At 50.8% G+C, this 24,585-nt stretch overlaps 4 protein-coding genes, 3 non-coding genes and 1 pseudogene across 19 annotated transcripts; 3 read left to right on the top strand and 5 right to left on the bottom strand.

Moving 5' to 3' along the window:
• Positions 1-5: 5 nt before the first annotated feature.
• Surf1 (SURF1, cytochrome c oxidase assembly factor) lies at positions 6-2,843 on the top strand. Of its 12 annotated transcripts, none has more exons than XM_087654261.1 (10): positions 16-96; positions 294-345; positions 579-712; positions 792-874; positions 1,056-1,113; positions 1,605-1,793; positions 2,092-2,164; positions 2,254-2,416; positions 2,565-2,646; positions 2,724-2,843. In XM_087654261.1, the coding sequence occupies exons 6-10, from the start codon at positions 1,609-1,611 to the stop codon at positions 2,791-2,793; spliced, it is 573 nt and encodes a 190-aa protein (XP_087510387.1). In that variant the 5' UTR covers positions 16-96; positions 294-345; positions 579-712; positions 792-874; positions 1,056-1,113; positions 1,605-1,608; the 3' UTR covers positions 2,794-2,843.
• An 89-nt stretch (positions 2,844-2,932) lies between these two features.
• On the bottom strand, positions 2,933-5,576 carry Rpl7a (ribosomal protein L7A). Its single transcript, NM_001114391.1, has 8 exons — positions 5,569-5,576; positions 5,281-5,401; positions 4,778-4,927; positions 4,152-4,292; positions 3,878-3,957; positions 3,521-3,651; positions 3,237-3,306; positions 2,933-3,081 (listed from the first exon to the last, which is right to left on the bottom strand). Exons 1-8 carry the CDS (start codon positions 5,569-5,571, stop codon positions 2,977-2,979), a joined length of 801 nt encoding a protein of 266 aa, NP_001107863.1. The 5' UTR covers positions 5,572-5,576; the 3' UTR covers positions 2,933-2,976.
• Positions 3,380-3,450, bottom strand: Snord36c (small nucleolar RNA, C/D box 36C). Its single transcript, XR_015685169.1, has one exon. It is a non-coding gene; the product is annotated as a small nucleolar RNA SNORD36 (small nucleolar RNA).
• On the bottom strand, positions 3,720-3,790 carry Snord36al1 (small nucleolar RNA, C/D box 36A like 1). Its single transcript, XR_015685031.1, has one exon. It is a non-coding gene; the product is annotated as a small nucleolar RNA SNORD36 (small nucleolar RNA).
• LOC120101983 (small nucleolar RNA SNORD36) lies at positions 4,028-4,109 on the bottom strand (annotated as a pseudogene).
• Snord24 (small nucleolar RNA, C/D box 24) lies at positions 5,007-5,081 on the bottom strand. The gene has a single exon (XR_015685075.1). It is a non-coding gene; the product is annotated as a small nucleolar RNA SNORD24 (small nucleolar RNA).
• A 218-nt stretch (positions 5,577-5,794) lies between the features above and the next one.
• On the top strand, positions 5,795-10,858 carry Med22 (mediator complex subunit 22). The gene is given in 4 exon segments (NM_001077679.1): positions 5,795-6,110; positions 7,266-7,346; positions 7,899-8,107; positions 10,132-10,858. Coding segments are annotated over 4 exon segments (603 nt in total). The 5' UTR covers positions 5,795-5,987; the 3' UTR covers positions 10,322-10,858.
• A 1,478-nt stretch (positions 10,859-12,336) lies between these two features.
• Surf6 (surfeit 6) lies at positions 12,337-23,195 on the top strand. 2 transcript variants are annotated; one of them, XM_087651525.1, is made up of 5 exons: positions 12,337-12,610; positions 15,268-15,468; positions 15,753-15,841; positions 20,600-20,800; positions 21,791-23,195. In XM_087651525.1, the coding sequence occupies exons 1-5, from the start codon at positions 12,439-12,441 to the stop codon at positions 22,268-22,270; spliced, it is 1,143 nt and encodes a 380-aa protein (XP_087507651.1). In that variant the 5' UTR covers positions 12,337-12,438; the 3' UTR covers positions 22,271-23,195.
• Positions 23,196-24,585: the final 1,390 nt, after the last annotated feature.

The raw sequence follows: 24,585 nt of genomic DNA, 5'->3' as shown, positions 1-24,585 counted from the left end.
CCGCCCCGGAAGTGCTCAAAGATGGCTGCTGTAATGGCTTTGACTGTCCTGCGAAGTCGGATAACGCGATGGCCGCAGTGGGCCTGCGCGGGGCCGGTAAGCGGGGGTTCAGAGAGGATCCTGTCCAAGAAGAGGGACCGGGAGGGCCGGGCCTGGAGTGGAGTGGAGCCGAGGAGGACCCTGCCCAAGAAGACATAGCTCGAAGTTGAGCGGGGCTGGGTTGGACGATGTCAGGTGCTCGCGCTTGACAGGCGGGGTCTCTGGGTTTACCTCGGCCTGTCTGGTCCCCGCAGGCCCCGTTCTGCGCGGTCAGAAGGAGCGTCTTTGGGTTTTCTGTTCGCTCAGGTGAGAAGGGCTCAGACCTGGGCGCGGTTGGGAGTACCCGTCTTTTCAGCCCGTTGTGGTGTATACAATACTGAGTGTATTGCACCGGGAGAGGGTTGGGCACCGGTACTGTTAATTGCCCCCTTTGCCATACATTCTCTGGGGTATAACCGGTCCTCTCGAGGAATTGGCCACCCAGTTCTGTTTATTTTAGGACTTCTGACCCCATGCCAGTGTTGTAAAACTCCCTCCAGGGATGGTCTGTAGGCCACACAGGTGTTGCAGTTCTACTGCTGAAACAGCCGCCGCTAAAGCAGAGGACGACTCTTTTCTCCAGTGGTTCCTGCTTTTCATCCCTGCTACTGCTTTTGGTCTGGGGACTTGGCAGGTGAAGACTGGGGTCGAATTTGGGTGGCTCTGAGCCTTGGACCCCACTGATACCTGCTTAGCTCACGTTGTTTCTCTAGGTCCAGCGCCGGAAATGGAAGCTGAAACTGATTGCAGAATTAGAGTCGCGAGTCATGGCTGAGCCCATCCCTCTACCTGCAGAGTGAGTGTGGCTGCCCACGTTATCCATCCCACTTAAGGAGCAGCAATGGGGCCCTTGCTTCTGTTTGGTGTATATCTCTGTCCTATGACAGGAACCCCGTTTCCCGCTAGACTGCCTTTATGAAGTTGCCAAAGGCACAGGAAATAGAGGTTTATTTTCGGTGCCATATTTCCCTTTTCAGGTCACAAGGTATCCATAGCGGCGAGTTCGTTGTAGCACTGGTGGATGATAGTATGAAGGTGATGGTCTTTAAAACACGTCCTCTAAGATTGTACTGCCCCCCTCAAATCAAATTTGAAAGTTTTGCCCTTCAGGCTGGCTCTTAAGTCGAGTATAACTCACATTTTTGTTAGTGTATGTAAAGTAGCCACACTTCCCTTCTCTGGTTATCTATTTCCATTTGGCATCAAAGGTTGCTGACCATCTCTATGGAGGGCGAAACCTGTCTGATCCTTAACGAGCCTTTTTTTTTTTTTTAAAGATTTATTCATTTATTATATATAAGTAGCTGTCATCAGGTACACCAGAAGAGGGCATCGGATCTTTTTACAGATGGTTGTGAGCCACCATGTGGTTGCTGGGAATTGAACTCAGGACCTCTGGAAGAGTAGTCGGGTGCTCTTAACCACTGAGCCATCTCTCCAGCCCTTAACGAGCCTTTCTTTCTGCTTAGGGATCTACTCTGACAAGCCTGGCTTTGCCCACAGCCCTTCCCCCTTTCTCCTTGTAGCCCAATGGAACTGAAAAATTTGGAGTACAGGCCAGTGAAGGTCAGGGGGCACTTTGACCACTCCAAGGAGTTGTACATAATGCCTCGGACCATGGTGGACCCTGTCCGAGAGGCACGTGATGCTGGCAGATTATCCTCAACTGAAAGTGGGGCCTATGTTGTTACTCCTTTCCATTGCTCTGACTTGGGGTGAGTAGTCCATGGCTAAGCCTGTCAGCTCCCCTTACTATGCTTAATCAACCCTAAGACCTTAGGGAACCCACGAGACCCAACTAACATTGCCTGATAATTTCTAAGGTCTCCCAACACTAAGCAACTTTCTCAGGCAGTTCATTGCTAGGGTTTAGACTCTGAGGCTTAGCAGTGAAGACTGACTCCATAGAATAAGAAAACCGTTTGCCCAGTAGATAGATACTCAGTGAACATTAGTGACCATCTGTATTGGAACTCTTCCTCACCCAAAGGGACACTTTTATCATTGCTCCAGAGTCACCATCCTGGTCAATAGAGGGTTTGTTCCCAGGAAGAAAGTGAATCCGGAGACCAGGCAGCAAGGCCAGGTAAGGCCTATGGCGCTTCAGCTGTGGAGATGTATATAGGTCACCTTGTCTTCACAGGACTCTGTAAAAAGCAATTCTGCCTTTTGTAGGTTCTGGGAGAAGTAGACCTAGTAGGCATAGTGAGGCTGACAGAAAACAGGAAGCCCTTTGTTCCTGAGAACAACCCAGAGAGGAGTCTCTGGTATTACCGGGACCTGGACGCTATGGCCAAGAGAACAGGAACGGACCCCATCTTCATTGATGCAGACTTCAGTATGTTGTGAACTTTCTACCTCTCCTTTCATTCTGACATCTGGTATAGATTTGGGGGGGTGGGAAGCAGGGGATAGCCTGACAGGCCCTGAAGAGGACCTCATTTGGGTGGGTGGGCTTGACAGGACTGACTGTATTGTCTCTACAGATAGCACAACACCCGGAGGGCCCATTGGAGGTCAAACCAGAGTAACCCTTCGGAATGAGCACATGCAGTACATCATTACCTGGTCAGTCCTGCAGCCTTGGTTACCCCCTCCACAAACATACTGAATAGGCTGACTAAATTAATCTCTCTCAACCACAGGTATGGACTTTGTGCAGCTACATCATACTTGTGGTTCCGAAAATTTGTGCGTCGGACACCAGGTGTGTGAAAATAATGAACCTGTTCCTAACCACTATAAAATATTTTGATTTATAAAAACCCTGGCTTGGTCTCAACATTTTCTAGGGAACGGCGCCAATCTGAGCACACACACACTTGCAGCAACCCAAAGAACCAAAGAAGGAAGATAACTTTGTAATTATATTTATGTACAGAAAACTTAAGTGTACATTTAACCCAGCTTAGTGGCGAGTTCTTTAGCCTTTGCCTTTTCCAGCTTGGCAATGCGAGCCACAGACTTAGGACCCAGGACGTTGCCTCCCCAGTGGCGGCGGATCTGAAACAGAAGCAATAGTTACTAGTCTGATCCCTTACCCTCTAATACACAGATCAACCAGTATTGTATATACAGTGGTTCCAAGTGGGTGCCCAAATTACATAGTTAAGGCACCAATCAAACCCACAGCCCGTACAGAGTATAGAGCTGCTCACCTCGTCATATCTGTCATTATAATTGGTCCTAATAGCTTCCACCAGCTTAGCCAGAGCACCCTTGTCTTCCCTGGGAAGGTAATGAGAAAAACTTGTTACTGTTTAGAAAGCAGGAATGCCCCCTCCCCACTTTTTTTTTTTTTTTTGCCTCAGACAAGAAGAGTATGACCACATAGTTGATTCAGGTGAAGAAATTCTTAACCATCATTGGCAAACGGTCCCAGAGCTGGGAGGGTAAGGTATGGGTGCACAAGGGAAATGGAGAGACAAGCCCAAATACTCACGAGTTCACCTGTGTGAAGGCAACAGTGGTGCATGTCTTCCTGTGGACCAGGCGCCCCAGCCTGGCCTTTCCCTTGATGATGCAGTAGGGCACCCCCATCTTTCGACACAGGGCAGGCAGGAAAACCACCAGCTAGAAGCAAGCATGAGCTGTAGGCTGTTTTGGCAGAAGCAATACCCTAGCTACACTACTTTGTGGCAATTGCTCAGGGTTAAAAAGCTCAGGAATTACACTTCAAGGTCACTTCAGCAAAAGATTCACATCATTGCAAAAGCCACACAAATCTGACCTCCCACCCTTCCAGAAGCAACACAGGACCCTGGTTCTGCAACAGATGCTTAAAGTCCCCCACACCTACCTCAATGGGGTCTACATCATGGGCAATCACCACCAGCTGAGCCTTCTTGTTCTCCACCAAAGTGGTGACTGTATTGACCCCTAGAACACACAACCACTTTTTCTGAGTATTTGGGCTGCTACAGTCACAAAAGCTACAGCCCCACCAAGCTGTGACTCAGGGTTAAAAAGCTCGATTACTTAAATTACTCTTCACGGTGATTTCAGGTGAAGAAATTCACACATCATTGCACAGCCTGCCCTACCACCCTCCCTGGGTGTGTGGTTGCACTGACCTGCTCGGAGGACAGGTGGTCTCTTAGTTGGGACGTCCCCTTTGCCAGCAGCTTTCTTCTCAGCGCGGGCCAGCAGCCTCTGCTTCTTCTCCTGCTTTGTCTCTGGCCTGTACTTGTGGGCAAGCTTAAGCAGCTGAGTCGCTGGGAAAACATTTAATTAGACCCCAAGCTTTACCTCTTTTAGCACAGGTTAGCTGCTTCCTGAGTGTGGGGCTGGCTACCTGGCAAAGTCTCAATTCTCCCTTGTTATATGAATGGTCCCGATCCCTGGTACAGCTGTGGCACAGCTTTAATCCTAGCACGTGGGCGACAGAGGCAGCGATCTCAAAGCCTACCTGGTCTACATATTGAGCTCTACATCTAGATACCGATTCCACAACAAAGCCCTCACAAAACTACCCTATTGTGGTATGTACACCGACGAGAACGCGGGGGTCAGCACTCTCATTTGCTTCCCCACCTCACCTGTTTCCGGTGGAGGGATGGGGACCCCCTTCCACCCCCCCCACCCGCCACTTATCTTTACACATAGCTGTTTTAATGTGGTCATATACTGCATTAAGGGCAAACTCAGGACCAGTTCCAAGCTCCGGAAACTTCCAACTGGCTGTGTCACAGAACCTCACCTGTTTGCCTGTCCAGGGCCTGGGTGAACTGGTTGATGGCAGGAGGTACTTTGAGCCGCTTATAGAGGATGGCTCTTTGCCGCTGCAGCCTGATGTAGCGGGGCCATTTGACGAAGCGCGTGAGATCTCTTTTGGGCTGGATGTCCTGCCCTGAGAAGGAAAGAGGGACACTGCAACCGAGGCATCTCCACCGTGCCGGCCTGCCACTGAGGCCCCCAGGAGGTGTCGGTGCATCAGCGATCTTGGTGGTTCAAGATGTCATCACCATCTTTCTGATAGCAAATATTCTTTCACATCATCTGCACACGAGCACCATCTCCCCTTGTGGCAAAGAGTCGCCGGCTGCCAGCAGACACAACAGCCGAAGCGTCCGCAGTGGCTGTCTGAAGGCCAGGGTGGCCCTCGAAGGCACACCTCCTGTGTCTGGTTAGGAGCCGGGTTTTCACGACCAGCTCCCCTAAAGGCTTGACTCAACGACCCCTGAAACCGGCGCCACTTCTTACCAATGCCGAAGTTCTTAGGCCTTTTCTCAAACAAAGGATTGACCACCTTTTTGGCCTCTTGTTTCTTGACCACGGCGGGGGCCGGGGCCACCTTCTTCCCCTTGGCCTTCTTTCCTTTGGGCTGGGCAGAAGAGAGAAAGCCGGTGAGGCTGTGTCCTCTGCCACCCCATCGGGCAGCGGTGTCACCGCCTGTGCGCCGCTCGATGCCGCTCCCTTCCCGCGAGGGGCCCCGAAGCGGCGGCGAGTGGCGGATGGAGGCGGATAGAGCGCAGACCCATAATCACTCACCATCTTGCTCGGCTGGAGGAGAGAGAAAGAAGAGGGAATTGTGGGTGATAAGTAAGCGGCCGCGGAGATCGCGAGAGCAGGCGCCTGCGCGGGATTTCGGATTTAAAGTGACAAGGACCGGCTAAAGACTCTGCCGGAGGGGGCGGAGCCTGAGCGTGGGCGTGCCGAGCCGCCGCCGCCGCCGCGCGTTTGTCCTGGTCAGCGGGGCCGGGCGTGGTGCCGCAGACTCCGAGACGCGACGGAGGCGCGAGAGGGGAACGAGAGCCTCGTGAAGGAGTGGGCCCTTTGTTTCTTCGCGGGAAGGGCCTGCTGCCGGGCGTGTGTTCGTGGACGGACCTGTTGTAGCGGAAACCTTAGTCCCCAGCCCTGCGTACTCGGTTCACGTCGGACCGGACTGTGTCTCTCACCCCGGGCCCGCCATGGCCCAGCAGAGAGCCCTGCCCCAGAGCAAAGAGACGCTACTGCAGTCATATAACAAGCGGCTCAAAGACGACATCAAGTCCATCATGGACAACTTCACCGAGATCATCAAGACGGCCAAGGTGCGTGGTGGCTTTTCCGAAGCCATGGGAGAATGCAGGAACTGGTTTTCCTAGGGGTCTGGGTACAAGGGTCCAGACTCTAGTACAGGGGTGGGGATTGCAGATGGGATGTGACTCACCTGACCGGTGCGGGTGGGAGCGATGAGGCGTTAAAAGTAAGAGGACAGGAGGTTAACTGTAATTTTGTTACTTTTATGACTCCCAACATAAATATCAGTGTTTTCCGATAGTCTTAGGCAGCCTCTGTGGAAGGCAACCCGCAGGTTCAGAACCCGCTGCTCTACTTAAATAATTTTCTAGAAGCCTCAAGCTCACACTGAGGTCTGTGTCAGTCTCTAGCTGGCCCACCTGTAAGCTAAGAACAGCAGTTCAGGCTTTGTGAGGAAGCCTTGCTTAGTCAACTGCTCAACGTGGTGCCTGCCTAAGGAGGGGTCACCTGAAAAGCCACTTTCTGACTGAGGATGTTGCTGAGATGGTAAAATGTTTGCTTGCTTAGTAGTCACAAAACCCTGTGTTCCCTAGCACTGAACAAACCAGATGTTTGCACATCTGGTTTAATGCCAGGACTTAGGAAGTGGAGGCAGGAGAGTCCGTTCATCCTCAACTACATAGCTCTACATAGTTCAGGCCTGCCTGGATTACAGTGAGATCCTGCCTTAAAAACAGATTGAAAAGTTTGTCTTCTTAGTCCTTTATTGACCATCGTTTCTTTCTTTGAAGACTTATTTATTGTGTACATGAACTCTATTTGCATCGATACCTGCAAGACAGGGGTTGCTGGGAATCGAACTGCACTAGCCCTTTATTGAACGTCTTACTTCTTGTAAACTTTCTCAAAGACTGGGCTGTGTCCTTTTGACATGCCGTCATCTATTCTCACCCAGAGAACAAGAAGGGGTTGGAGTGGACATTGCCAGCTGTCTGGATAGGAAGTAGGGCTCTGGGTCTGCAGGAAGGCCCGATAGACAGGCTGTGGTAATGGCACAAAGGTGGTGGTGGTGGTAGTGGTGGTGGTGGTGGTGGTGGTGGTGGTGGTGGTGGTGGTGGTGGTGGTGCAGGTGCAGCATTGGCTGTTAGCTGTTGGCTTCCTATGAGCCAGGCTAAGCCAGGTGGCTGCTACCTGTATTGATTCTTGGCTTTCTTATTTGCCCTCAGATTGAGGATGAGACGCAGGTGTCGAGGGCTACTCAGGGCGAACAGGACAACTACGAGATGCACGTTCGAGCTGCCAACATCGTGAGTGCATGGGGTGGAAGTTGGCACCCATGAGGGGGTTGTGGGTGGAGTCCAGGGTAGCGGAGGAAAAGAAGGGGACAATTGGGTGGGCAGAGCATGCTTTAGGACATTACCCCTCATGGGCACCGGGAGGAGGGCTACACAGACAGGTGGCCTTGTCCGGTCTGTATTGGTAGTAGGAGGAAGGCAGGTGGGACACAGATGCCGGTGACTGTCCAACTTGCAGTTGCGTCACTTCTGGGGAAGAGCAAGTCAGGAGGAAACTCAGGGCATAGTTTTCTGTTGTCTTTGAATGGACAGGACATGTACGTGGTTGCTGAAGGAAAACTTGAAGTGAACAAACTTAGCCCACCCGTGGTCATGGAAGGTGCTGATCTCGCCTTCCTGACTGTGCCTCTGTCCTCATAGACGGCTCTGAATAGGGCAGTATTTTTCTTTGCAGAACATAAGACAGACTTCCAGAACCCACTGTCGGCCCAGCACCAATTACACAGAGCACTGGGCCGCTGTCTCTGCCTCCTTTCATGTTTTACCCTGATTATGATGGTGCAGGTCCGGGCTGGTGAGTCGCTGATGAAGCTGGTATCTGATCTCAAGCAGTTTCTGATCCTCAATGACTTCCCATCTGTGAATGAAGCCATTGACCAGCGTAACCAGCAGCTTCGAGCCCTGCAGGAGGAGTGTGACCGCAAGCTCATCACCCTGCGGGATGAGGTCTCCATTGACCTGTATGAGCTGGAGGAGGAGTACTACTCGTCCAGGTACAAATAGGGCTGGACTCTCATGCAGGTGGCGCCTGCTGCCTGCTCAGATCAGCTAGGGCCTGCGGTGGCCTTGTGTTTTCCAAGTTCTCCTTGGCAGCAGAGCCCCTGACTAGATCGTTTGACGGACGGACAGTCACAGACAGCCACCGGCGGGGCCCAGGCCTTCCCCCTCAATGAAGAGGGATGAAAACACAGGACTTGGTTGTGTGTCAGCCGCTGTGGCCAGAAAAGGGTATTCCCCTCCAGGGGGCAAGGAAGCCCTCCTGGGCAACACAGTCTCTGCCTTACTGCTTTAAATCTCAGTCTGTCTAGACATTTCAGTCAAGGCTGGATTGGCCCCTTGTGGCCTTCCAGGTCTATAATGATGTCCACTTTCTGGGACACCCCTGCCTACTGCTTGCTCAGAGATTCAGTTTCATGTGAATGTCATTGAACCCCCAGTGTAGAGGTGGGGAACCCTGGGAAGGAGGAGTAAGGAACTCAAGCAGAGCGGCACTGAGTACTGGGCCCGGGGTACTTGCATGTCCTATTTCTGGTCAGCTCAGCCTTATTCATGGAGCTGGAGCCTTTGGTGTCAGACCTATGCTCGTCCCAGAGGACAGCAGCAGGTAGGGTCTGTCACCCAGCTTTCTACAGGTCTATTTAGAATCTTAAAACCTGAAACTTTCTGATCCAGAGAGGCCTTGAGAAATCAAGAGTCCAGTGTAAAATGTGTAGGAAACTGAAGCTGGAGAATGGAGGCCTTGCCCCACCCCCTTAGCTTGAAGTTAAGGTCCCGCTCAGCAGGGCCCCACCCCAGGAAAGCCTGTCTTCCCCTGGCTGTCGGTTTGTTGCTGCACGGAAGCTGCAGTAGGAGCTACTGATGTCCAGGGCTGAGTGGTGTGTACTCTAGGGCTTGTTCCCATCTTAGACTCAGTGTCCAGCTTTGGTAGTTCTGAAGTTCTCCAGAATTCTGGGGTTTGGTCCCAATATTCATCAGCTTAGCAGAAAAGTGGGAGTACTCTACCCCCAAATGGCAGAGACTTATCCCCACCCAAGGTGAGTTCCTTCACATCTTCCTGACACTACATTTTAGACAGCTGCTGCTTCAAGGACACTTGGGAGATCAGTACTGGGACAGTGCTCAGGCCCTCTTTATCACTTCATAAGTATCTGGGACGACTTGTGTCCTCTTTGGGCAGTCACCTCTCTTATATTCCTCATGGTGAAGCAGCTGCCCCTCTGCCTACAAATTTCCTTAAATGGTGGAGCTCTTCTGTAGGTGAGGCAGTAGGTTTTGTCTGCCCTACCGGCCTCATGCCCACAGCACCCCCAGCTGCCCACCTTCCCCTCTGCATGCACGGCTCTTCTTGCCTGTATACTAACTGCTTGCTCCTGGCTTTGCCTTCCCTCCACTCTCCTGGGGATGCTACTCCTTTTGTCTTGGGTAGTTCTGACAGACTGGGGGCAGGAATGGGAGAACGCCAGGGCCTTGTGCATATTAGACAGCTGTGGAAACATGTGCTCCAGGTAACCACTGCCATAATTCGTGCCTCCTCCTATCTCTGGCTTTCCCTCCATAATGTAGGGAGATGGAATGCATGAAGCTTGGGACTGGAAGCTATAGAACTAGAATACTGGTATATAGAGAAATGCCAGGCCTATATTGCTGACTGTGACCCACTTAGGCCAGGAAACGGATGGAAACAGGTCTCTGCCACCAGGAGCTCTTTGTAAAGTCTTATTACCACCCTATTGGTAAAGGGTGGGTAGGAGGAGGAGACTGATAAGAACAGGGAGAGTTCTGTGTGTCCCATGAAGAATAAGGGGCCCATGGGGAGAGCTTGCCTAAGTCACATGGCCTGTTGACACCATCTTTCTTTGGATGTAAGAGAATCGCTTAGCGGAGGGGCCAGCACAGAGGAGAAGGGGAGGCAGTCAGGTGATGTTCATTTCTTAACTCTGCATCTGTCTTGCTTTCCCCTCCCTGGCTTTCCTCTGCCTGCTCCTGTCACTCCTGGGGGTTTCTTGTGGTGGCAAAGCTCAAGTCTCTGCGAAGCTAATGACCTGCCTCTATGTGAAGCTTACTGGAGGCTGGACCTCGACACAGATTCTGCTGATGGCCTCTCAGCCCCTCTTCTGGCGTCCCCGGAGACTGGTGCTGGTCCCTTGCAGTCTGCAGCCCCTGTCCACTCCCATGGTGGTGGCCCTGGCCCTACAGAACACACCTGAGCCTCTTGGGGTGCTGTCTCAGGGTAGCCTTCCCGAGGGCCCTAGTTTATCAGAAAGGAAGTCCTGTGGATACCCACCACAGCCTAGCTTTTTTCAGTCTTAGCTCCCTTGGGGACTTTGGATCAGGAGCCACTGTAGCCTTAGGAACCTGGCCAGGCCAGGGCCAGTTCCCTGTGATAGTTGGGGACTGCTGTTCAGTTATTTACAGGCAGGTGGCTACCTTCCTGACTGCGGGTGGAGGTTTGTCCCATTGAAGACCTTGCATAGGGAGGGTGACTGCTGATAGGAAGACAGCCTCAGCTTGTTTAGAATTGTGAGGTATTCAGTGGACCTTAGTCCAGTCACCCATCCTTAGGCTCAGGTTCTATACAGAGCCCTGTCCACTGCCTGGGGCCTGGAGCATAGAAGTCTGCCACAGCTGACAGTCCAAGAAGGTTGTGTGAACGGCAGCTAGCGCGCCGGGGCATCTTCCTGGATTCTCCACCATTTTCTTCTGCTACTTTTGTGATGAGACCATTGAATAAAACATCAGCTTTCTGTGCTGTTGTCTTTCTTTCCTGGTCAGTCCAAGATTGCTCTTGGGTTCCTTGAGTAACGGCTCCTCTTCCTTGTATAGCTTTGGGCTCCTAGCATCTAGTAAGTCCATGTTGTACAATAAATGAATAAAAACATCTGCTGTTACCGCAAGCTGTATGACTGTAGCACCTGAACCTAGGATCCACCTATTTCTGCCATCCCCGCTTAGAGCTATCGGGCCTGCATCTTAAAGGGACTGGCCATGGGCTTGGAAGGGGTGAGCTGTCTTGCTGGGAAGTGGAATTCCCAGAAACAACTGGGAACCCAGAACCTCATTGCCTCTCAATACCAGGCTCATGGCTGACATGCAGAAATTATGGTTCTGGGGGAGGTGTGTGCTCTCAGCCTGTCACTCCTCACTACCCTCAGCATGCTTCCTGGAAGTAGTCCTGGCTCTGTGAGGAACACAGGCTGACAGGAGGTGGCTCAGCACCTACAATAGCCAGACAGAACAGCAGTCAAGTGTAACTAGAGGCAAGTCACTGCCCCAGTGAGGGAGGTTTTCGCTGGAATGGTGTCACTGCAGTGTTAATTGTTGGAAGAGCTAGCACGTGCCACAGGGAGGAAGAGTTGGGGAAAACACTAAAAGCAACAGTTCAGAAGGGATTCCCAAACCCCGAATGAAAGACAGTCTTGTGTTTTATTGTTTGTCAATTCTGTCAGCCACATTTAAAAGTGAAGCTTCTCATTTAAAGGGCACCATTGTCTTTGCCCTGCTTGTGTGGCCAGGGGCAGAGCTCCCTGGAGATGCGGCAGGGGATTCAGTTTTCTAGGAACTCAAGAGTGGTGTAACTTATCACCGTTTTTTTCACGAGCATTAACTCGTGAGTTGCTGGGATGCACCCAAAAAAAAAAAAAAAAACTACCACACAGGCTCTACTTTCCCTTCATTTCCTCATAAGTAAGTTCAATTCCATCTGCAAGGAGTTTCTCATTCCTAAGGGTCCAATACCATCGCCACTGAAATGCACGGCTACTGCATGTAATCTAGGATCTAAGACATACTCATGCCTCCAATTGTCTTTTTATACCTATTTTTGCTCTATGTGGTGGGACAGGCTGAGGAGTGCTGGGCATCCCCTGCAGGCCGGGTTCTGACCTTCAGTCCAATAGTAGGGAAAGAGCTATAGTAGTCTGGGTATGCCAGGCGCTGAGGAAGCTCTGCGGAAGCCCAGTCCTCTCAGGTTCCAGGTTCCATTTTTCAGAGAAACGCCTCCAAGGTTAAGGACTAGCCGGCCCCTCAGGCATGGCTAGTGGAGTTTCGAATGGGAAGCAGCTGCAGATACTGTTGCTTCCGGGGCTGGCTGGCGGATTTGCGAATCTGAAGTTTATATTGCGACAAATACTGGGGCGTGGCTTCCGGCTCTCTCGGACTAATAGCGTTTTCTAGGCGGCGCCTGCGCACGAGGTACTTCCGGCGGGGTCACGCCGCTCCGCCCGTGGTACCTGCGTACGCCGTGCTTCCGGCGGGGCTCGGCCGCGGGACCCTCTGATTGTAGCTCCAGCCCTGGTTGCTAACATGGCTTCTCTCCTGGCTAAGGATGCCTATCTGCAGGACTTGGCCAAGAAGATCTGCGCGCAGCCTGGCCCTGAGCGGCAGAGGAGCCAGTGGGGTAAGGCATCCGGCCCGAGCAGCCTTTGGGAATGGACGCCGTCGTCTGGGGCCCGCTGTCCTAGGTCGGGGCCCACCCTCCACAAGGGATATGAGTTCGAGTGAGTGGGTAACTGGCGGGCACAGCAAAGGCTTGAGCTCTGATGGAGTGGGAGGGAATTAGGAAATTACCAGACTCGGACGGGAAGTAAAACGTGCTTGCTACTGGAAGTGTAAGTTTCTTCACTGGCGTGTGTTTTTCAGTTCTTGTCTGTGAATGTGTTTTAGATGTTCAAAGAACGCACGCTACATTCTTGGCCGTTTAGTTTAAAACACTAACATTTCCTCATCATTGAAAGTGGAAGCAAGTCTTAATCATAAAAGGTTAATTGTGGCTTGGCCTGGTTGGTGGGGCCTGCTGGCCTGTCTGAGCTACATGATGTGTTCACCTCTGCATGAACAACTTCAAGAAACACTCAAAAAGTAGAAGCAGCGGGTGGAGATGTGACTCTGGTTAAGAGCACTTGTTTTTCTTGCACAGGACCCACATTTGGTTCCTAAGGCAGCTTACAGCAGTCCCTAAGTCCAGTTCTAGGGGCTCTTAACACTCTTTTCTGCCCCCCCAGTGGCACCAGGGATGATCTTAATGCGTAGACATAGATATTTACAACACTCACAAAAGTAAACTAGTCTTGGGGGGCGGTGGGAGGGGGATTGTGGTCCACATGCCTTTAACACCAGCACTTGGCAAACAGAAGCAGAACACTGTGAATTCCAGATGGCCAGGACTGCATACTAAGACCCCTTTTGTTTGCTTTTTGAGACAGGGTTTCTCTATGTAGCCCTGGCTGTCCGGGAACTTGCTCTATAGACCAGGCTGGCCTTGAACTCAGATTCACCTGTTTCTGCCTCTCAGGTGCTGGGATAAGTGCGTGCCACCACTTCCTGGTTTAAGATTCTGTGTTGAAAGAAATAAGTAAAAAAGAGCTCGAGCGATGGCTCCATAGTTCTGTGTATCTCCAGCTCTTAGGAGAGGACCAGACTGTCCCAGCATCCACCCTTTTTAGACCCCACAGACACCCTCATTTATGGTGCACGTACTCCACACATACTTACAAAAAGGAAAAGGAGGGCCAGACTTATGATGTCTTTAGAGCTCTTGCCTAGTGTGTGAGGCCTGGTGCGTGATATCATCTGGGAAGACAAAAACAAGCGTCTGCTCAGCCAGGACACAGAAAGCCACAGCCACACAGAAACAGTGAAGAGCTTGTTTTGGAGCCTGTTTGGAATGATCATGGCCTGGAAACATGGATTTAGGTTACCCCCAAATTCCATTTTCCAAGGGAAAATACTTCTTGAGGCAGTTTCTTGAAATTTTACAGAACAAAGAAAGGCAAGGCAAGTTTAAAATACGTTAGCGTGTATCAGGTATAGCAAGATGAGGAAAGCTCTTTTTAGGACTAGATGATGCTGGCATTCCCTCCCATCCCCCAGACGGGGTTTCCCTGTGTAGCTTTGCCTATCCTGGAAGCCCTGTAGACCAGGCTGGCCTTGAATTTACCAGATCCACTTGGAGTGGAGTGTCGGGATTAAAGGCATGTTTCACTATGCCTGGTGCTGATAACATTCTTAGTTTTTAGGTTAGTCTGCTAAGTTAATAGATTCCAAAGCATTTATTATCTATTAGTCACACGGAGGTGGGCAAGGAGCAAGGTTTTCATGGGACTAAAGTGAACCTGAGATAAAGGCTCCAGACCTGCAACATTCCACTCCTCTGCAGCTCAGAGGAGTCAATCAGTCTGTAGACCGCTTCTTTCCAAGAAATCTCACTGACAGAACCAAAGTGGTAAATGAATCGAGCTCTGTGGGGTGACTTACAGGAGCCAGAAATGACTCAAAGGCAGATTTATCACCAAAGCATACCCCAGTATGGGTGATGGGTCAAAAGCTGGAAACCTGCTGTTTGATGCCAGGCTAGGATACATAATGAGGTCCCGTCTCAAAAGAGCAAGTAAACTAATTATTTTTAAATCCAAACCTGTGTACTGTACAACTTGCAGGCAGCTCCAAAGTTGGGGAGTATTTCATGTATGTCTGTTTGACTAAACGATGCTCAGCCTTCTTGTATGTGCTTGGGGAAGAGGGAACTTAGTGAATCTGGTTAGTTTCAGGGACTTCCTGAAGCGTTGGTGTTTAGTTCCTGAGTGTAAGGAGTGTCCCTCTAAGATGGAAGGCTTTATTTATTTATTTTCAAGACAGGGTTTCTCTGTGTAGCCCTGGCTGTCCTGGAACTCGCCTTGTAGACCACATTGGCTTCAAACTCCGATCCACCTGCCTCTGTCCCATGAGTGCTGGAATTAAAGGCGTGCACCAGCACACTGCTGGCAGGTTTTATTTAGGTAGAAATTGCTATTCGTGAGCCTAGTGTTGAATTTTGGGCAGTGAGGAAGAAGTATTTGGCAGCACCGTCATTTATTCTTCCTGGAAGAGGGTGGTTATGTGTAGATAGTAGGGTGATGGCCACCCTGAAGCTGGACTTAACGTTCTGTTTCTCATGTGCATAAGTGCTAGATTAAGTGAGGAGTATATTTTGGATTTAAAAATAATTTACTTGCTCTTTTGAGACGGGATCTCATTGTGTATCCCAGCCTGGCATCTCTCAGCAGTTCTAGTGGCTTAGCCTCCAGATCCTGAGGGACTGCCGCACAGCACCTGGCTCTTGTCGTCACTTTTCCTTACGGGATTGGTCAGGAGGGATTTAGCTTGTTTTGTGTTTCAGCTGTCAGAACAAAAGGCTCAGAAGCTGCTGGACCCCCAAAAAAGAAAAGGAAGAAAACACAAAATAAGTCTCGGAAGCAGGAGGAGAAAACTATGGAGCACAAGACTAAACCCCTGGGCAAGAAGTCTCCCACCTCTTCTAGTGCCAAGAAACCAGGGCTATCCAAACAAGGGAGCTCCGGCTCCCTGGGGTCCCCTGAAGGTGAGTGGTTCCAGGATGTGCACGGTCCGGGCTGGGATGGGCCTAGGTACAAATGTCCCCACTTATCAGTGCTAGCACGGTTTTGTTCTGTGCTGCATGATAACCGGATAACAAGGCACTGTTTGTATTTCTGTGGCAGTGGGACCAATCTCATAATGCAGTTGTTTAGTGACTGTTTTAAAGGAGCTTGGGTAGAACTTACTGGTGGCCTGTATATCTACAACCCGCCCTCAGGGTCGTAGTGGGAGGGCACCTTCCTTTCAGCCCACCTTCCTTCCTTGCAGATAGCCGAGGCACAGCGCCCAATTCTGTCTTTGCACTGGATTTCCTGAGACAGCGGCTGCATGAGAAGATCCAGATGGCCCGGGGCCAGGTGAGGGGGGAGCCTTCCGGAGCATCTGGAGCAGTAGGCTTGTGGTGCTAATGTGATGTGGGCCACCTCTTGGTTGAGGTAGCAGGTGTAGTTCCTTTCTCGGGAGTACCTCAGTCCCCACTATCATCTGCCTCCTGGAAGCTCTGTGTCCTTCAGAAGCATGGCCTCCTTCCTTTGGGAAGCACAGCCTGAATTGTCCCTCCAAAGGTCAGTGTCCAGAAGTGAGGTGACCTGACTAGCCTTGACTTTGCCGCATGATGCTGGCTTTCCTGTCCCCCTTTCTTAGTCTCTTTTTGACCTTTAGCTTCTTGCCCTCACTGTCTCTGTCTCCAGGTTCCTGAGAGGTGGGGATCAAGGCTCAAGGCCCTTATCCTGCAGCATAGGCCTGGGTTGGTCAGATACACAGTGTGCTGTCTGGCTGTAGCACAGGAAGGGATGCAGAGAGCACTCGACCTGTGCGTTTCCTCAGTAGAAGATACAGTGGTTAGGACAGGCACTCTTATCATAGAAACCCAACTGAAGTTCTAAACTCTAGGAGAGTGGATGACCATATGCAAGATGAAGTGTTCTGATATGCTGGAGGGGCCTGGGAACTGGGGCCAGGAATCTTTTTTTATTATTATTCACTTTACATCCCAATTCCAGCTTCCTCATTTCCTTCCTGTTCCCCCTTCCTTTCTCCTCTGAGAAGTGGGAGACCCCTATTGGGTATTACCCTATCCTAGCCATCAAGTCACTGACGGCTAGGTGCTTCTCTCCCACTGAGGCCAGACAAGTCATACAGTTAGGGGAATGGGATCCACAGGCAGACAATACTGTGGCTCAGAGACCACCCCACTCCAGCTGTTGGGGACCCTGCATGAAGATCAAGCTGCACATCTGCTCCATATGCGGGAACCTAGGTCCAGCCCATGCTTGCTCTTTGATGGTGGTTCAGTGTCTGGGAGCCCCCATGGATCTAGGTTACTTGATTCTATTGTGTGTGTCCCTGTCCCCTCCAGGTCCCTCAATCCTTCCCCCATCTCTTCTATAGAACTTCCTGAGTTCCATCTAGTGTTTGGCTGTGGGTCTCCACGTCTGTTCCCATAGGCTGCTGTGTGGCGCCTCTCAGAATTATGGTAGACTTCTGTTTGCAAGCATAACAGAGTATCATTAATAGTGTCAGGGATTGGATCTTGCCTGTGGGATGGGTCTCAATTTGGACCAGTTACTGGTTGTCCATTCTCTCAGTCTCTGCCCCATCTTTGTCCCTGTGTATCTTATAGGCAGGACACATTTTCTGTTGAAGGTTTTGTGGGTAGGTTGGTATCTTAGGGTCTCCATTGCTGTGAAGAGACACCATGGCCAAAGCAACTCTTATAAAGGATATTTAATTGGGGCTGGGACTTCTTGGTTCGGAGGTTTGGTCCATTATCATCAAGGCGGGAGCATGGCAGTGTCCAGGCAGGCGCGGGACTAGAGGAGCTGAACGTTCTACATCTTTATCCAAAGGCAGACAGGAGAAGACTGACGCATCATCCAAAGGAAGACAGATAACTGACTCCCATGTGGTTAGGAGGAGGGTCTCATTGCCCACCTCCACAGTGACACACTTTTTCCAATAAGGCCACACCTCCTAATAGTGCCACTCTTTGATCCATCCATATTCAAACCACCACATTCCACTCCCTGGCCCCCATAGGCTCGTTCAAACACATGAGTCTATGGGGGCCACACCTAGACAGCATAAAAAATGATATTTAGTCCAGCCTCCAAAGTCCCCATAGTCTATAGCAGTCTCAACAATGTTAAAAGTCCAGAGTTCAGAGTCTCTTCTGAGATTCATCCAATCACTTAACTGTAATCCCCCAAGCAAGACAGGAAACCGTCTGGGCAAACTCCAAACTCTGCATCTCCATGTCTGGTGTCAAAGCCCTCTTCAGATCTCCACCTCCTTTTGCATCTTTGTTGACTGCGACAAACTTCTTTCTCCTGGGCTGGTCCCACTCCCTGTTAGCAGCTTTCCTCAGCAGATAGCCCACGGCTCTGGCATCTCTAACATCTTGGGGTCTTCAAGTCAACTCTAGCTTCACAGCTTCTTTGTTCCAATGTCCAGAATCCACACATGATCTTCTGGGCTCCTCTGAAGGGCTTGTGTCACTTCTCCAGCTCTGCCCTCTGTAGCACTCTCGGCTCTGATTGATCCATTCCACTGGCACTGTTGCTCTTGGTGATCATCCCATAGGACTGGCATCTCCAATATACTGGGGTCTTTTGCAGCAACTAGGCTTCACCAATAGCCTCTCATAGGCTTTTTTCATGGTGCCAGCCCTCAACTTTGCAAGACCCCTTTACTCCTGAGCCGTCAGCTGCAACTGAGGCTGCACCCTCACCAATGACCTTCCATGGCCTCTCATAGTCCCAAGCCTCAACTGCTCTCCGTGATGGCTTCATGCCTTCAAAACTAGTACCACCTGGGTGATTCTTACCTGGGTGACATTACCCAGTCCAGCTGTAGCACCAGCTACAACCTTGGTTATCTCTGGAACAGTGTTTTTGTGTTCTCAGAAGATTTCACCTCAGTGATGCTGGTCTCTTTTTTTTCAGAGCTGAGGACTGAACCCAGGGCCTTGAGCTTGCTAGGCAAGAGCTCTACCACTGAGCTAAATCCCCAATCCCGATGCTGGTCTCTTAATCACCACTAATTTCTTAGTTCTAGCTAACCAGCATCAATTGTCCCAGTAGTCCCTTCTATTAAAGTTAGAGCCACATGGCCAAAGCTGCTGAGTTCTGCTTGCTGGAACTGGAACGTGGCCCCTTTGTTCTATTACATTATTACCAGCTTTCTGTTTTCCAACTCCTTCACTGTGTAAGCTTGGCTATCCTGGAACTTGTTCTGTAGATAGACCTTGAACTCACAGATTTACTTGCTCCTGTCTCCTGGGATTAAAGGTGTATACCACCATGCTTGGATCTAAGCATAGTTGGGTGGGATCATGTCCCTAAAGTCACCACTCCCTTAATCTGTTATCTCCTTGAACACAGGATTCAGCTCCATTTCCCTTCCTGGTGCCCCTTAGTTCAATACATTCTATATTTTTCCTTTCTAGGTGGCTCCTTTTCATTAAAACGGTCTTGATAAGAGTGAACTTCAGTAATTACACAACAGAGTTTATACCAGACTGTCTTGAGACCTCCTTTGTCTAAGCAATTAATCTAAATCTTAGCCTCAGTCAGACTCTTTGGACAATGGCAAAAAGTAGCCATGTTCTTCACCAAAACATCACAAAAACAGGCCACATACTTCTCCATTGAAACCTCTAGGGCCAGCAGGCCTATCCCGTTCAAATCACCGTCAGCTCCACCGTCTTTCATATTCCTACTAGGATGGCCCATTAAGCCCCACTTAAAACATTCCATGACTTTCCAAATCCAAAGTCCCCAAATCCACATTCTTCCAACCTAAAGCATGGTCAGGCCTATCGCAGCAACACCCCAGTCCCTGGTATCAACTTCTGTCATAGTTAGGGTTTCCATCGCTGTGAAGAGAGACCGTAACCAAAACAACTCTTATAAAGGATAACATTTAATGGGAACTGGCTTACTGGTTTAGAGGTTCAGTCCATTATCAAGGGGAGAACACGGCAGTGTCCAGGCAGACATGGGGCTAGAGGAGCCGAAAGTTCAAGCATCTTCATCCGAAGGCAGACAGGACTGCTATGTAGTTAGGAGGAGGGTCTCATTGCCCACCCTGACTATGACACACTCCTTCAACAAGGCCTTCTTATAGTGCCACTCCCTTGGCCAAGCATATTCAAACCATCACAGTTGGTGTCCTTATCCCTCCACTGTGAGTCCTATTGGCTTCAGGAACGACTACTTCAGGCTCCAAGTCTCCAATTGCTAAGAGTCTCAGAGTGACTCCCGTGGACTCCCTGGCCCCAGGTCTCCGGCAGGTCCTAGAGCCGCACGCCTGCTGCTGCTTTCCATTCTCTTCCCTGCTCTTCCCCAACCCCACCCCTGAACCCCCGGCCCCAACCACCTCCAATGTCTATTTTATTTCCCCTTCAGAGGAAGATTAAAGCATCCTCCCTTTGGCCCTTGAGTTTTAGCTTCTTTGGATCTGTGGATTGTAACATGGTTATCCTGTATTTTATGGCTAATACCACTTATAAGTTAGTACATACTATGCATGTCCTTTTGGGTCTGGGTCCGGGTTACCTCACTCAGGATGATCTTTTCTAGTTCTGTTTGCCTGCAAAATTCATGATGTCCTTGTTTTTAATAGCTGAGTCATAATTCCATTGTGTAAATGAACATTTTCTTTATCCATTCTTCAGTTGAGGGACGCGTAGATTGTTTCTAGTTTCTAATACTCAAATAAAGCTGCTCTGAGCATAGTTGACCAAGTGTCCTTGTCAGATAGTGGAGCATTTTTTGGGTATATGCTCAGGAGTAGTATAGCTGGGTCTTAAGGTAGAACTATTCTCAGTTTTCTGAGAAATCCCCAAATTGATTTCCAGAGAGCTTGTGCAAGTTTGTACTCCCACCAGCCATGGAAGAGTGTCCTTGTGAAGCCAGGGTTCTTAACTAGGGGTTCCTCAGTACACTAGTGTTATTTGCATCTGGGTAACAGGTCACTGTTGGTGAAACACGGACATCGTGGACTTGTGGCCTGCATGAGTCTTTCCTCTCATTTCAGATACATGTCAGGTAAGGCACTCTTGAGGTTAAGAACCCTAGGGAGTGAACCCTCCACCTTTTATCTTTTACCCACAGGGTGGCACCAAGGAGCTGTCTGCTGCCACTCTAGAAAAAAGACAGCGGAGAAAGCAGGAGAGGGAACGGAAGAAAAGGAAGCGGAGGGAGCTCCGAGCAAAGCAGCAGGTTGCAGAGGCTGAGAAAAAGGAGGAACCAGTCAAGGCGCCCCCCAAAATGGCCTGCAAGGATCTGCAGGAATCAGGGCTGATCTTTAATAAGGTGAGAGTTATCTGGACTGAGTGTCTTTGGCCCATCTCTGCCCTGTGCTGATGGTCTAGGTGCATGCTGGTGACTTCTGCTAAGGGGGCGAAAGCTATTGGTCTGTGACACTGGTGAGATTTGGCGGTGTTGATGTGCCTCTCCGTGTGGATGGTGGTGTTGATGTGCCTCTCCGTGTGGATGGCGGTGTTGATGTGCCTCTCCGTGTGGATGGCGGTACTGATGTGCCTCTCCGTGTGGATGGCGGTGTTGATGTGCCTCTCCGTGTGGATGGCAGTGTTGATGTGCCTCTCCATGTGGATGGCGGTACTGATGTGCCTCTCCGTGTGGTTGGCGGTACTGATGTGCCTCTCCGTGTGGATGGCGGTGTTGATGTGCCTCTCCGTGTGGATGGCGGTACTGATGTGCCTCTCCGTGTGGATGGCGGTGTTGATGTGCCTCTCCGTGTGGATGGCGGTACTGATGTGCCTCTCCGTGTGGATGGCGGTGTTGATGTGCCTCTCCGTGTGGATGGCGGTACTGATGTGCCTCTCCGTGTGGATGGCGGTACTGATGTGCCTCTCCGTGTGGATGGCGGTGTTGATGTGCCTCTCCGTGTGGATGGCGGTACTGATGTGCCTCTCCGTGTGGATGGCGGTACTGATGTGCCTCTCCGTGTGGATGGCGGTACTGATGTGCCTCTCCGTGTGGATGGCGGTACTGATGTGCCTCTCCGTGTGGTTGGCGGTACTGATGTGCCTCTCCGTGTGGATGGCGGTACTGATGTGCCTCTCCGTGTGGATGGCGGTACTGATGTGCCTCTCCGTGTGGATGGCGGTACTGATGTGCCTCTCCGTGTGGATGGCGGTACTGATGTGCCTCTCCGTGTGGATGGCGGTACTGATGTGCCTCTCCGTGTGGATGGCGGTACTGATGTGCCTCTCCGTGTGGATGGCGGTACTGATGTGCCTCTCCGTGTGGATGGCGGTACTGATGTGTCCTTCCCTGCAGGTGGAGGTAGCTGGAGAGGAGCCAGCCAGCAAGGCCCAGCGCAAGAAGGAGAAGCGGCAGCAGGTGAAGGGGAACTTGACCCCTCTGACAGGCAGGAACTATAGGCAGCTGCTGGACCGTCTGCATGCCCGGCAGGGCCGGGTGGAGGAGCTTCGCGATCAGGATGCAGGCAAGGCCCAGGAGCTGGAGGCCAAGATGAAGTGGACCAACTTGCTGTACAAGGCAGAGGGTGTGAAGATCAGGGACGATGAGCGCCTGCTGCAGGAGGCCCTGAAGCGCAAAGAGAAGCGCCGGGCACAGCGGCAGCGCAAGTGGGAGAAGCGTTCGGAGCATGTGGTGGAGAAGATGCAGCAGCGACAGGACAAGCGACGCCAGAACCTGCGCAAGAAGAAGGCAGCTCGGGCCGAGCGACGGCTACAGAAGGCCCGCAAGAAGGGCCGGGTGCTGCCCCAGGACCTGGAGCGTGCAGGCCTCTCCTGAGAGCTTGCACCTGCCAGGTTCCTGGCTGGGCACCTTCCTACCTGGCTTCCATCCATCTCCATCCTTGAGGGTTGAGGTGGTATGTGGTGACAGACTGGGTCTCCTGTGAGGTTGACAGTTCTTGCACCCCACAACCAAAGTGAGATCTGACTGCGTGCCAGGACGTTTCAGCAGCATCCTTAAGGAAGACCGTGTTTCCCGTTCCTGAGAGGGATGAAGGGGATCTGTGCCCGTGTCTTGTGAGGGGTGTGTCACTGTGTCTGTATGTCTGTGTATGTCTGTGTTCTGAATGCTCCAGAGTTGGGATAGAGGTTGGGGTGAGGTACCCCACTCACTCCTTCCTGCCCACCTGGTATATCCAGGGGCCATGAGAACAAAAGGTTTTGACTACTTGTTCTGTATCCACTAGTCTTGGGAACAGAGAAGAGGGCCCAAGAGTTTTGGGAGAATCTGATCCAGTCAGATATGTCTCTGGGCCAGAGCTTGAGAGCTGTGTTGAAGGCCAGCATCCAGCTCAAAAATCTAGAGTCCTTCCTGAGTCCCAGGATGTGCTTGCTCACCTGTGAGCCAGTCAATGGCTGCGACTTACATGTCGCCTAGTTTTATGTCAGTTTAATACAAACTGGAGTTGTCTGAGAAGAGAGTGCCTCAACTGAGAACCCCGCTAGATTGGCCTGTGGTGCTTTTTTTTTAAAAAACAAAAAAACCTGGTGAATGATATGGTAGGGCCTGGTTCATTGTGGCTAGTGCCACCCCCGGACTGACGGTCCTGGGTTGTTTAAGAAAGTAGGCCAAGCCAGCTGTCGGGGACAAGCCATTAAGTAGCTTTTGCTTCAGTTCCTGCGTCTAGGTTCCTGCCCTGGCTTCCCTTGGTGATGTACTGTTACCTGGAAATGTAACATGAAGTAAACCCTTTCCTCAAGTTGCTTTTGGTCATGGTGTTTTGTTTTATCACATCAATAGAAACTCTAAGATAAGTCAACATGCGTTTGGAGCAAGGAGGCAGGGCAGAATGGCTCTTGGGATGCTGGCCGGGATGAGGTCATGAATGGAGATAGGGAGTTAACTAGGTGAGCAGTGGACAGACTGCAGGTGAGAGCTGGGGTGCAGGAGTGGATTGGTAGGCTGGAGTGCCTTTGTAATTGCTACAGGCTGGACAGAATTGAGAAGTGATGGTTGTGTGTGGTAGCACTCACCTTTGGTCCCATTACTCAGGGAGGCATAGGCAGGTGATCTCTTGAGTTTGAAGCCAGCCAGGGCTACATAGAGACCTGTGTAAAGAAAGAAAACAGTAACAACAGAAAACAGAAGTGTTGGCACACTCCTGTAATCCCAGCATTGGAGAGGCTGAGGCAAGAAGACGGTGAGTCTGAGTTACAGAGAGTCCCAAGCTGGCTTGATTTTGGAGAGATGCCTCTGCTGGTAAAAAATCCAGATGTGGTATGCATGTGCAATCCTGGTACTCACTGAAAGGTGGGAGATAGAGAGAGAATTGGCCTGGGAGCTCTGGCAGCTAACCCGGAATACACAGTAACGGACAGGGGAGAGCCCCTGCGTCAGCACGATGGAAGTCGAGCACCAGCTCCTGTGAAAGTATCCAGGTACACATACACCCAACAGATACACAAACCCCAGAGAGCTGGTGAGATGGCTTTATGGGTAAAGCACTACCTGTGTGAGCCTGATAACCTGAGCTCAGTCCTTCGAGCCTGCAATGGACATCTCTTACACACTGAAGTGAAGATCTAGCTAGACAGCAAACCACTGAACTGAGAACAGGAACCCCATTGGAGGACTTAGAGAAAGGATTGAAAGAGTTGAAGGGGCTTGAGACCCCATAAGAACAACAATGCCAACCAACCAGAGCTTCCAGGGACTAAACCACTACCGAAAGACTATACATGGACTGACCCTGGGCTCCAACTGCATATGTAGCAGAGAATAGCCTTGTTGGGGCACCAGGGGAAGGGGAAGCTCTTGATCCTGCCAAGGTTGGACCCCCAGTGCAGCAGAATGTTGTGTGTGTGGGGGTAAGGGGAATGGATGGGGGAGGAACACCTGGAGGGGGAGGGGTGGGGACTTTTGGACAGGAAACTGGGAAAGGTAATAACATTTGAAATGTAAATAAATATATCTTGGGGTTGGGGATTTAGCTCAGCAGCAGAGCACTTGCCTAACAAGCGCAAGGCCCTGGGTTCGGTCCCCAGCTCCGGAAAAAAAAAAAAAAAAAAAAAAAAATATATATATATATATATATATATATATATATATATATAAGAATTTTGCGGTATTGTGGGGAAATTTTTATTAACGAA

The sequence above is a fragment of the Rattus norvegicus genome, chromosome 3 (assembly GCF_021556685.1).
Source record: "Rattus norvegicus strain SHRSP/BbbUtx chromosome 3, alternate assembly SHRSP_T2T, whole genome shotgun sequence".
Lineage (NCBI taxonomy): Eukaryota > Metazoa > Chordata > Mammalia > Rodentia > Muridae > Rattus > Rattus norvegicus.
Note: the sequence above shows the minus strand (reverse complement) of the source record. Positions and strands in the feature narration are given on the sequence as shown.